General features: G+C 40.5%; 1 protein-coding gene across 1 annotated transcript; it reads left to right on the top strand.

The window, feature by feature from the left end:
* Window positions 1-2,329: 2,329 nt before the first annotated feature.
* Window positions 2,330-10,374, top strand: parvg (parvin, gamma; the record flags this gene model as incomplete). Its single annotated transcript, XM_079223216.1, has 12 exons — window positions 2,330-2,393; window positions 3,031-3,095; window positions 3,736-3,838; window positions 4,553-4,696; window positions 6,137-6,252; window positions 6,350-6,405; window positions 6,497-6,531; window positions 6,644-6,705; window positions 7,228-7,296; window positions 7,450-7,551; window positions 8,049-8,121; window positions 10,249-10,374. 12 exons carry the CDS (start codon window positions 2,330-2,332, stop codon window positions 10,320-10,322), a joined length of 963 nt encoding a protein of 320 aa, XP_079079342.1. The 3' UTR covers window positions 10,323-10,374.
* Between the last annotated feature and the right edge of the window lie 1,749 nt (window positions 10,375-12,123).

Below are 12,123 nucleotides of genomic sequence, written 5' to 3'. Positions count from 1 at the left end.
TGATACCAACTCGTGACCAAATTAATTAATTATTAATATCACTTAAAGTATAGAGATTAATAATATTAATGAATGAATGCATGTTTCCGTTGTTTCCCCCTGCTTATCTTAATGCTAAGCTAAGCTATGGCTATGACTTCATATTTGTGGACTCATTGTTGGGCATTATCGATCTTCTCCCGCAGCCTATAACTCTTGACAAGAAAGCCAATGCGCATTTTCCCCCAAAACTAATCCTATAAGAAACTTGAAAATGCTCTGTATTCTACACTATCTGAAAATGCTTTGTATATTCTCACTACACACTCGGCAGCTGAAGGAACTGTGAATGGTCCTCGTTTACGCTGAACTATGCACACCGCATCTCAAGCCATATTTAAAAGTCAATGCTGTTGCCTTAAGTGCAGCGGGCTCTCTCCGTCCCGGGAGAGCTCCAGTCAGAGTATCTCCGTATTCAGCGGCCTTTCAGCCGGGTCTCTGAGGAGGCCCGGACCTCACACTGCCCTCCTGGAGAAGAGCATTGGACCTGGAGACCTGCTAAGATGTACAGTGGTCGACTTGTGCATTTTAGAGCCGGGTCTGAATTATTAAGAGAGTGGATGATTCAATCTAAACCGTGCTTGCGCTGGATGTCTCACTGGATGTCTCACTCCTGTGTGTGTGTGTGTTTTTATTTTTATCTTGCCTATCAAGAAATAAATGCCTGAAATCAAACAGAATGAGAATTTCATTACGTCTCTTACTTGTGTGATGGGTTAGATTTGCTTCGGCTTTTGAGCGAGATTGGCTTTGGAACAGACAATTCCTGCAATTTGGGTTTCGCTAAAGGAATTATTGGTGTATTTTAAACCTTTATTTTCTTGTCTCATTCCTTTGTTGCTATGGTAACCTTCCACATCCCCCAAATTGCCCCTTCGTCTGGCTGATGGGTGGTCCTTTTTCTATTCTCCAACGAGGCTAATGCGCATGCAGAGCTTTTTTGTTGTGTTGTCTCGATCTCTCTTTTTGTTGTTTGTTGTTTGTTGGAGAATGGAGAAGGCTGGAGACCAGACGGCAGCGAATTGATCCGGACACAGATGGAGACGTGTGAGTCGAGCCTGAGTGGTTCAGGACTCTTGAGCGTCACGTTTCTCTCGGACCTCCTGAAGTGTGGTTTTCCAAACAAGTCATTTGCAGCCAAGAGTCTCCCTTGTTTTCTTCTTCTCTCGACACACACTTAATATAAAAGCCTGACCGCAGTCAGACAAGCAGTCCGTGACACAGAATATAGACGCCCTTATCTGAAAGAAACGCTCTGCAAAGGCAGTATCAAAAAGAGGAAGTGCTACCTTCTTCTCTACCACATCCTCTCATTTGTACTTATCTTCCGTTTCGGCCCTGCGACATGTTATTTTCTTTTAAAGCGACGGTTTGAACTTCAGTGCCGTCAGACCTTTTGCTCAGATAGAGTACAGCCCTCCGCTTCTTATATTGCTGTTTTGACAGTCCGTGGAAACATCAGTTAAGGAACTAAATTCAGCAGAAGTCATCCGATTCTGTCGAGTCGCTCTAAAAAGATTGCCAAAAGGTAAGCTCTTTGAAAAAGGCTTTTTGTTTGTGACCTTGTTTGAAAGTGACTGTCAAACTCAGGAAAAGGAAGCCCAACACACATACAGTAAAACACACAGGAAAAGTAAATTTCTCACCGGTTGCTTTTCTCTTCACATCCAGGAAACAACAGTTTGACACACTCCAGGTCACAACTGCTGTGTCAGTGTTACTTTGTGTTTGCTGTGCTTTGTCTCAAGGCCGTGTAATTCACCACAAAAAAAAAAAAATCTGAGAGAGAGGTGCAGCCCTGCAAATCTGTGGAGGGGATAGAGAACTTGATCTGTTGAGCCTGCCGCTGTAAACAAGAAAAGGAAGTGAGGAAACTAAACATCTTCCTTTTTCAGTTTTTGGCCAGTTCAGTTGTGTTTTGAGACACTTCCTAACATCCTCAATTATAAAACAAACCCAACTCTAGAAATCCGCTGAGCATAAATTGTTTTTCTTTGCACCCAAGAAGCAGAAATTTTGATTTCCATGCAACAGTAAGCTGCCTGGCAGTGCGATCAGCATCCTCCACTTCTGGTTAGCGAGTAGCTTCACTGTAGCGGTTGGAAGTTGAGCAAATTATAGTTGAGGACACTCACAGAGCCCCTGTTGAGAGAGAGAGAGAGAGAAACTTTCTGACAAACAGGTTGATGGAGAAGGTGTTTCTTCATTCTTTTGTGCATGGTTTGTATTCAAGCTGTTCTTCTGCAGGTTCTGCTCTCAGGTGTTGAATACCTCATCCTGAGGAGAAGCGATGGAGGCGGCTATTTTTGAGTATCACAAAGAGGAAGACACTGTGGACGTCGAGTCTTTTCAGGGTCAGTCAATCATGATTTGTGTAATACATTTAGTTTGTCTTGATACAATACTAACATACGTACATTGAGATAAGTATTAGTGTCTGTACTCATTCGTCTTGTCAATACTGGAAGAAATGAGAGAATTGTATACTCAAAAGACTGTGCATCTGGAAACAACTCTGTTGAGAGTGGATAAAAACAGTAAAGTTGTGGGCCATAAAACCAAAACAATGAATTGAAAACGCATAAACCAAAAAAAGACATTGAATAGTGCAGCTTTAAACTTCATTATTACACCACATTAATCTAAGATTGATTGCAAATAATGTAGATTGAATGTTCAATGTGATTTACTACACAGTTTATGCAAGTTTCAGGCTAATTTCTTCCCATATGGAAATGAATGGAAACCATTGGATGTCAGGATCATTATTAGTTCCATCAAGAAATGCATGTCAGGGATGCCTTTGTAAAAAAGGAAATGTGTGTATATTGTTAATGAGAAACCACAATGTTGTTGTCTTTTAATAAATACAATAATTCAAGTGCTAGAAATGATAATAGAGCTGTCAATCACATAAATAAAGCATGTAAAGGTGGTGAAATAAGAAACAATACCATTTGACCAATGCTGTTTGTAAATATATTCACACAGGAGAGAAGCAGAAGCTCATTCAGCCAACGTCGTTAAAAGACCCCAAACTAGAAAAACTAAAGGAGGTAAGAGATGAATTCCTGATATCGACATATAGAGTTTTGTCTGAAATCTATGTCTTCGATTAAACATTTACTGCAGCACCAAAGCTCATCCTGGACTACAAAGGGAGTATTTCCTGAGTGGGCTGGAGATGAATGCTACACAGGAAATACATTACAGAACCTGCATGTATATGTGTGCAGTGAAGAGCATGAATAATATCTGACACAGGGAGAGAGGTGGAAGGTTTGGTGAAATTTTAATGAACATAATTATCAGAGATGATGGGAGACAGCTAAGAGAGTCTGCTGGATCCGACTAAAAAACAAGGTTTTGATTGGAAAATAAGGCAGCACAAGTGCTTCATGCAAGCAGCAGTGAATGAGTAAATAACGCAATAAGCCTGGCATGTCTCATTTATGGAGTCGGCAGGGCAAACAAATAAAATCCAGTTATTTTGAGGGGAGTATTTTGTATTTGTCATTATTTCCATCTTCGGGATCATATTATCTCTGAAAATCAATTAAGAGATTTTCTTTTTCTTTTTTAAACAAGGTTTCATGCTGTTTTTCATTTGGCACGTTGGAAACAGAAAAATGTATGCAAGAAGATGAAAGCGTCTGGTGTTTGTAGCTGACTGTGTGATAAATTGTGTTTTGGTAGGCACTGGTTTATTGGATCAATAGCACTTTGAAATCGGAGCACATAGTGGTTCAGAGTCTGGAGGAGGATCTGTACGATGGACTGGTGCTTCATCACCTGCTGTGTGAGTTAATGCACATTTGTATGAAAGGCTAGTGTGGTCATTCATCATCGCTGTACTTCCACTTTATCATTATCTAAATCTGAAGATTAACAAATATTTCCCCTTGTAGTTCACCTAAAAGCTTGTCATTTATAATATCCAAAACAAATCCCTTGCCAGTATCAGAATCAGAATCAGAAACCGTTTATTTGCCAGGAATGTTTACACAAACAAGGAATTTTTCTAGGCGGAAGGTGCATATGTTAGACATGAGACGTTAGACAAGACAGACAACAATCAACAACAACAACAGACAAGCAGATAACGTTAATGTAAGTGTATGTTAAAGTGGCATGTGGGTTTAAGTTAAAGTGTATTTTTAAGTGGCATGAGTGTCCGGGAGTGACCGGTAAGAAGAAAGAAAAGAATGAAAAAGAAATAGTCGGAAAAATAGTCCTGGGGGTGAAAAAATAGTCGGAAAAATAGTCCTGGGGGTGAAAAAATAGTCCGAAAAATAGTCCTGGGGTGGCAGAATTAGTCAGTGGTAAAACATTATCATAAAAATAAATAAATAAAATAATATAAAAAAGGATGATGATAATTCTAATCATTTTAATAATGATGATTGTACTACTACAACTACTACTACTACTACTACTACTACTACTACTACTACCACCACCAACAATAATGATATCATACATAATAACCATAACAATTGCCTGATTTCCACAGCCAGGTTGGCCGGTGTGCACGTGTCTGTGGAGGAGATGGCGCTGACCAGCCTTGCTCAGATCCACAAGCTGGGACTGATCCTGGAGGAATTGGACGGGAGACTGGGCCTGCAGGACAGCAGTCGGATCAAGTGGAACGTCAAACGTGAGTCATGCAGCTGACTGGGCTCGAAAGCAAGAAGAGAACAAATGTTCCATTCTGGCAACGTCTTCGAAATTACATCGGGATTCAGTGCTAGCTCAAGGGTGCCACGTTTGCTTACACCAACTGTGATGGATTTTGGTGGAGATGAACGCGGTGGGGTTCTGTTTGAGTCACGTAAACTGATCCTGAAAAAGAAAGTGCCAAAAAGGACCATTGTCTTTTTTGGTTTTAAAAGATTGTGGTGAGCACCAACCTCAAATGCATTGCATTTCCTGCAACTGCTTCCCAATGAAACCCCATGTTGCACAAGTTGCATGCTTTTAATGTGAAGCAGCAGTCGTAGGAAATGTTTGATTGGGCTGCAGAAAAATAAACAGTGACTAATGCTAATATAATTACATGCTGCATCATTTCCTGTGAATCCCTATGTGCGTATTGCATAGGCAATTGAATCCAGCATGGGATTGGCCGACTCCACCACTAAGCATCGTGGGCATTTCAATCAGGAGAGACTGGTTGCCGAGTTTTAAACATAATTTCTTACAATTGCAAACAATCAAATTGTGCAACAATCAAATTGTGCAAAGTCTTTGGCGATTGGACTCCATCCTGAATTAGGATAAGCAAGGGGTAGTGATGCTGACATCTGCGCCCGCACAATCCCCCCCTGGAGTCCAGACACTGGTGGTGGTGAAGACAAAGAAGAAGACGAGAGTTGCTGTACCCGTCGATGAATAAAGCAGGACCGACTGCTGACTGGCGGTGCCCGGGGTGACGGAGGGTCGCATCGGTTAGAGCTGATATGACAACTGACAGCCCTGTGGAGAAACTATTTCAAGTTAGACAACAACGCTGTGATTGGTTTAGAGAATTGCTCTGCCAAGCTGGTTCGTTCAACATACACGCCCCCCAATCAGCTGATGGAGTCATCGCTGTGAGCCTACCGACTGGCTCCTGAACGAACCAGCGGGTAACTAATGTCTTCCTTACTGAACTTGCGCTTGAGCTTCAATTCTGGCACCAATTCACCTTCTTCTAAAGAACATGGAGTGGGGAAGAAAAGTATGAAGTGGTCCAAACTCCAGCCACACTTGTAGCATAAAGAGCATTATGTCAGTCTCACATTGTGTGTGTAAGTGTTGCTGGACTGTTGATCAATGAAAACGTCATTGCTGTTGTGGAGAATGTGTACATGAATTAAATGGCTATTGCTGAAAACAGACTATAAATAGGATCAAAAACAGGGTTTGATTTTATGATTATGACGTAAAGTTTTCAGTAGTAATTAAATTTCAGTTCCAATTTCAGTTCCTGTTCACAAAGTGAGTGTGTGTGTGTGAGTGTGTGTATGTGCGTGTGTGTGCGTGTGTGTGTGTGTGTGTGTGTGTGTGTGTGTGTGTGTGTGTGTGTGTGTGTTGTTCTCTGCTGTTCGCCTGTCAGTCATCCACAAGAAAGACCTTCTGGCCACTATTCATCTGCTGGTTGCCATGGTGAGAGCGTTCCAGCCTGAACTGGTTTTGCCACCGAATGTGACGGTTGAAGTTGTGGTTGTGGAAGTGAGTTTCAGCTTAAGTTTTAGCTTCTTTTTTTTCCTGCTCCATTTCTTAAACACCTTGTGTAATTGCTTCTTCCTTTTGGTTCATTTTCATGCAGGTGAGCAGTAGTGGAATCAAATCGGATGTACAGACGGAGGTCCTGACAGAGGAGAGGTGAACAGCTTTATGTCCTGTGTGATTCTGCAGATGTGAGAAAAACACCTCATGCTTTTTTATTATAATCTTGTGTGTCTTTTTCCAACAGGGATGCAGGCTCAGACTCCCAAACCAAGACTGAAAGTTAGTAAAAAGCTGTCGGAGGTTGAGCCGACTTGACATTTTGAATGTCACTGAAGCAGCATTTCAGCCTGCGAGAACTTTAACACAGCTTTCTGTCTGTCTGCTCACCCAGGGGAGGATCCCATCGAGCAACTGCTGAAACTTGAGGCTCACAAGGTCAACACGGTGAAGAAGGTATAACAAGGAGAGGAGAAGAAAAGCTAAATGTCGCAGCTCTACCAGCAGTCAGAGAGCAAATGTCGTTGTGTAAAGACAGGATGTAAATAACTATCATTTATTTGTGGAATTAACTTTTAAACCTGAGATCAAACATGATGAATGATACATGAAATTATCAAATGGGAAATATATTTTTCCCCGGGTATATAGTATTTGTGATTAAATCAGACTATTCAAACCAATAAGCAATTTAAAATAGGGCTTGAGGTGACTATTTTTGTTATTGATTAATCTGCTAATCATATTTTTGATTAATTGATTCATGATTTCATTGGGCTATGAATTGTTAGTGACTTCAATGATTATCAAAATAGTTGCCAATTATTTGTCAATTTGTCAAGCAACCATCGATAAATCAACTGATTCAAGCAGGGTTCTTCATAAGGATTATTACGAATTATTTAATTATATGTATGTTATATGAATTAATATGTCGACAAAATATGACCTTGTATTTCAAACTGGGTCCATTTTCAGGCCATCTTACACTTTGTGAACCAGAATATGTCGTCCATGGGTCTGCAGGTGGCTGATATGGACAAACAGGTAAAACAACAAGCAAAACAACAACAGTGAAACACCTTTGGAGCACTTCCGAGGTTTCCTGTAAAAAAAAAAAAAGAAAATAGACTCACAATCCTCTGAGATTACATCATCTTCCTTAGACGGGCTCCAATCTCCGGTGTGCTTTCTGTCTAGTTCGCTGACGGCGTGATTCTGCTGCTGCTGATCGGACAGCTGGAAGGCTTCTGTGTCCCGCTTTGTAACTTCAACCTGACTCCCGTCAATCCCTCTGAGATGGTACAGTATGCACACACACACACACACACACACACACACACACACGCACACACACACACGCACACATGCTCACATGCTCACAGGTGATGCTAATATCAACCAGTCAGAAGAGACATTTTCCCATTTCAATTACAAAGTGATATTTCTTTTAAGTGTAGATATGCCCAGACTGCATTAAAAGTACAACTTTTTTTTAAATGTGTAATTTGAGATAATCTAATTTCCCACAAGAGCATGGTGGATAATGAGCTGAAACCTGACCCAACATTATAGCTATTACAATATTAGATATGATAAAATGGATATTTTACTATTCCTATAATAAAAGTAGATGCATAATTACTTCTGTGTCACTTATAATGATATAGTTGATCTCGCTTTACTTGAAGTAATAGGACTTGTCTATCAAAAAGTTATGACTCTTTTATTACAGATATGAGCAGTTTATGAATAATTTAACACACAGTGACTTTTTTTTTAATTTCTTTGACCTCTAGCTTCACAACGTGACCTTGGCCTTGGATCTCCTTAATGACACAGGCCTTCAATTGTCCAGTGTTGATCCACAAGGTGAGGAAATGACACCCACTGCTCACACAACATACACACTCAGCCTTGTTGACAACAGAATAAACTCAAATTAAAATGCCAGGCACTGAGGATGGGAAAAAAACAAAAACAAAAAACAGAAGTGTGATGATTGCAACAGAACAACACCAGAGCTCCTAGACAACAATGTCAAACTAATCTGGATGATATCAACTATCAAGAGCATTTATCCGTGACACGGAAACGGCCAAATCTGTTTGTATATCAGGTATCAAGCGGAGGTAGTTTGATTTAATCTCCACTGCTCTGTGGGTTTGGCAGTGTTTTGGAGGGAAAGATGAAATTGCTTGCGGAATATGTGACTAGTGTCTCGATCACTGCGGATGATTGTCTCAGTCCGAGGTCATCATCATTCATTTAGAGAGGCGCGGCGAGAGGGAGACAGTCTCAAGGGGCCGATGCCACTCTGATAGACACAGGGAGCGCTATGGCTATATCTAGTGTGTGTGTGTGTGTGTGTGTGTGTGTGTGTGTGTGTGTGTGTGTGTGTGTGTGCCTGGAAGACGATATGGTATCTGTATTCATAAGCACAGCTAGTGTATCACCCAGTTATCAAACAAGTCCCAGAAATATTATGATTGTATCTGTGGACTATAAAAAGGAGTCGTACATTTTTGTGTTTGTCAGTTTCAACAGTTATCAGATTTTCCACCGTAAAATCCCGAATTTCATGATTTGTGGCATAGATTTGTGTGAGAGTGCGCGCATTCATCCGAATTTTTCATACACCAGTGAAAGCACTGCATTGCTTTCTCCTTGGTTTAATAAGGTGGGTGTAGGTTCATGGGAAACTGACTGTTTTGGTGAATTTATTTCAAAGGAAATGTAAAAGTACCCCTTCACAATTAGTTAAGCTATTTGAGATGAACGACTACTAATTGAGGAAAATAACTCAGGTCATGAATCAGATCATTTGCCTGATAAATGTTTCCCCATGGAACATTAGATACACTCGTGTAATTCCTTTAAAACGCAATCAAATAACTAAAATAACACAAGAGTAAATAGTCAAAGTATCTGAGGGGTGTGGAGGTAGACAGGGATCGACCTTGTGAAGCCCATGCTGTGTTTTTGAAATAAATATCACAAATTAGACCATGCCAGACACAAAGCCAGGTCCATAAAGAAATGTTGTTTTCCCCATTGGCTGTGGAAGACCTTGACTAGCCTGCACAGAGCCCTGAACCTGAACCTCAACAACACCCTCCAACACCTTTGGGACTTTAACATCGACCTCACTTGTGGCTGAATGGGAGCAAATCCCTGCAGCCAGCTTTAAAATACATCCTGAGTAGAAGCGTTATAGAAGTCTTTTATCAGCATTTGAGGACTCATGGTTTTGGAATGAGATGGAGGTCAACAATCACACATGGGTGTAATGTTTGGGTGTCCACTTTCGGCCATGTTGATTAAATCAATCAAAAAAGAAGAGTAAAATAGAACAGCCGACTTATCTAGGTGTGTCAATCAATCAATAGCAAATGGAGCTCCCTCCCTTCCCTGCAGAACCATTATTGACAAGACGCTGTGTATTCTCTCTGAGCTCGAATCACACTCGCTAGAGCTTCTCCACAACATTGCCTGGCAGCCTGTAATTGTGAAGCAAATCCTCAACACGGAAAACTGTTACTGTTAGGACCAGCACAATTAATCTAAGCCAGGAGCAAGTGACTAATTTAATTCACTTTCTGTGTCTTTTTAATTACTGGCATAATTACAGTGATGGAATGAGGAATCCCAGCACCGAGGGTCTAAAAGCAGAAGCGCGCTGCGTGCATTAATTAGGTTAGCCAGTGGTGGAGTCGATCTTAATGTCACATTCATTCAGTAAGTGCATCTTACAACAGAGTGCAATTTTGTTGGGATCTCGTCTCACCAAGGACGTATTGATTTAATGTCCATCTAATGTTTTATTTATGTTTTTGTCCACCTGACCTGTTAGCATAGATTGTGAGAAAAGTTATTAGCTAATGTTGCTAATGCTGCTAAAAAAAAAAAGCATTGGCATATCCTCACTGCATCAGTGGCTTGGTAGATGCTGAAGGTGCATTATAAATACCCACTAAATGTCTCCCGATTGTGTGACAGATATCGTCTCACAGGACGCCACCGCCACCTTGAAGGTCCTGTACGCCCTGTTCAAGAAGCACAAAGGGAAATGAGAGAGGAAGAGGAACTCAAGGGATACAAACAGAGCCGAAGAAAAGTGAAGCATTCGACCAGCTTGTGGTTTCTTCCGTCTCTAAACTGTTACGAATGCTGTACATCACGTCGAGGGAGAAGTTGATTGTTCTTAGACCACTTGGACTCAAGGATGAAGTGATTAGAATTTGGTGGTCAAAGGTCACTGTGACCTTACAAAACACATTTTTGTCCATAACTCAATAATTCATATGCTGATTATGATAGTTTTACACAAATGTCTGATAGGATAAAAAGATGAAGTGGTAACATTTTGAACAGATGTGAACGCTGACGCTTGTTGATAGAGACACACAACAGGTGGTAATGCCAGTTTTTTTAATACATGTTTTCAAATTGGTTCACATTCAGTCAAAATGTATACGGTGTGGTTGTGTAACCCGGTGTTATGTCCCTCTTCCGCTACAGCTTCCTTCACTGTATTTCCTTCTCAGTGTGACACTGCTAGATTATGGCACTTTTAATTCTTGCTATAGAAATCCATCGTTCTTAACAGACACTTCTCAATGAACAGGGTGAATGTAGTCCTCTGCTTCCTCCTTGTGTTCCTGCTGACAGTCTGTGACCTCCTCTTTTTCTATTCTGTGAATGCTATTGTCATTTTTGTCATTTTCTCTCTTTTTTTGCCATTGAATTGTTCACAACTCAATGTCACACACATGTAGAGAGGGTGCGTCAGGCAGCGATGGAGGGAGGCTCAGAGAATCAGAGACAGACAATAGATGTGATACCATCAAAGCATTTTTTGCAGATTTAAAAACTGGAAAAATCCAAATTGTTATCCTTTGTGTTGGAAAGATGTGCCATTTCTTTGTTGGAAAGAAATGTATTCTAACCATCACTGTTACTCAGGTTTAGGTTTGTGGATTTAGCTCGTGTATTAGCACACTGCAGCGTGCATTTCTTTGTTTTTGTCTCGAGGTTAAAGGAACTATAAACAGTAACCACAGTGACGTTCACACTTCTTATTCAGTTCACCCAGTGTTCATGCAGATGTGTTTGTTGACATTCACGAAGCCAATTTATTCGTTCCCACCACTGTGGTGGAAAATGCTCTAAATTCACATTTTATTTCCCCTGACATTTCAAAAGGTTTGCATAAAATTGGCTTGGCAGTCGGATGGAAACACAGCTACTGTATAGAGACAGAGACGCCGAGGTGTGTGTTGCTCTTGTTCATCATGTAAATTGGTCATTTCAGCGGGCAGTTAAAGTATTATGAAATCAAAATAGCTTATCCTCTGTTTTCCAATTTACACCCCTTGAACTCCACATCCCGAGTGATAGTAAACAAGATTTGTTTGTCGAAAATGAAATTGCACATTGCTTTATGAAAAGCAAAACCCATTGTAGAACACGACCAAACCATGAATGAACAACAAAGTGCCGTCTATTTGCATTTCATGGCCTCTCAAGTGTAAATTGTATTTCATACATATTCCATTCAATCATACATGTTTGTTTGTCATCTCTAACATGAGGTGGTCTATATACATAGTATTACATATTTCTGCATACTGCCTTTTGTGTAACTTTATTCACCTCATCTGAGTTTTATATTCATATTGTTTTGTATCTAATTGTTAAGGGAAATGTATGTTCTTATTTCAGGTACAGTCACAGGGTTTTGAGCTCAGGGACAGTCTGTACGAAGCTTGATAATATATTTTGAAAAGAATAAAATGTGTGTTATTGTTGCAATAAATGGCTAAAACCTCGGTGCAAATGGGACATGAATGGGCTTATTTACTGCACCTTCAA

This window comes from Taurulus bubalis (genome assembly GCF_910589615.1).
Source record: "Taurulus bubalis genome assembly, chromosome: 9".
Classification (NCBI taxonomy): Eukaryota; Metazoa; Chordata; class Actinopteri; order Perciformes; family Cottidae; genus Taurulus; species Taurulus bubalis.
This window is presented reverse-complemented; position numbering and strand designations above follow the sequence as displayed.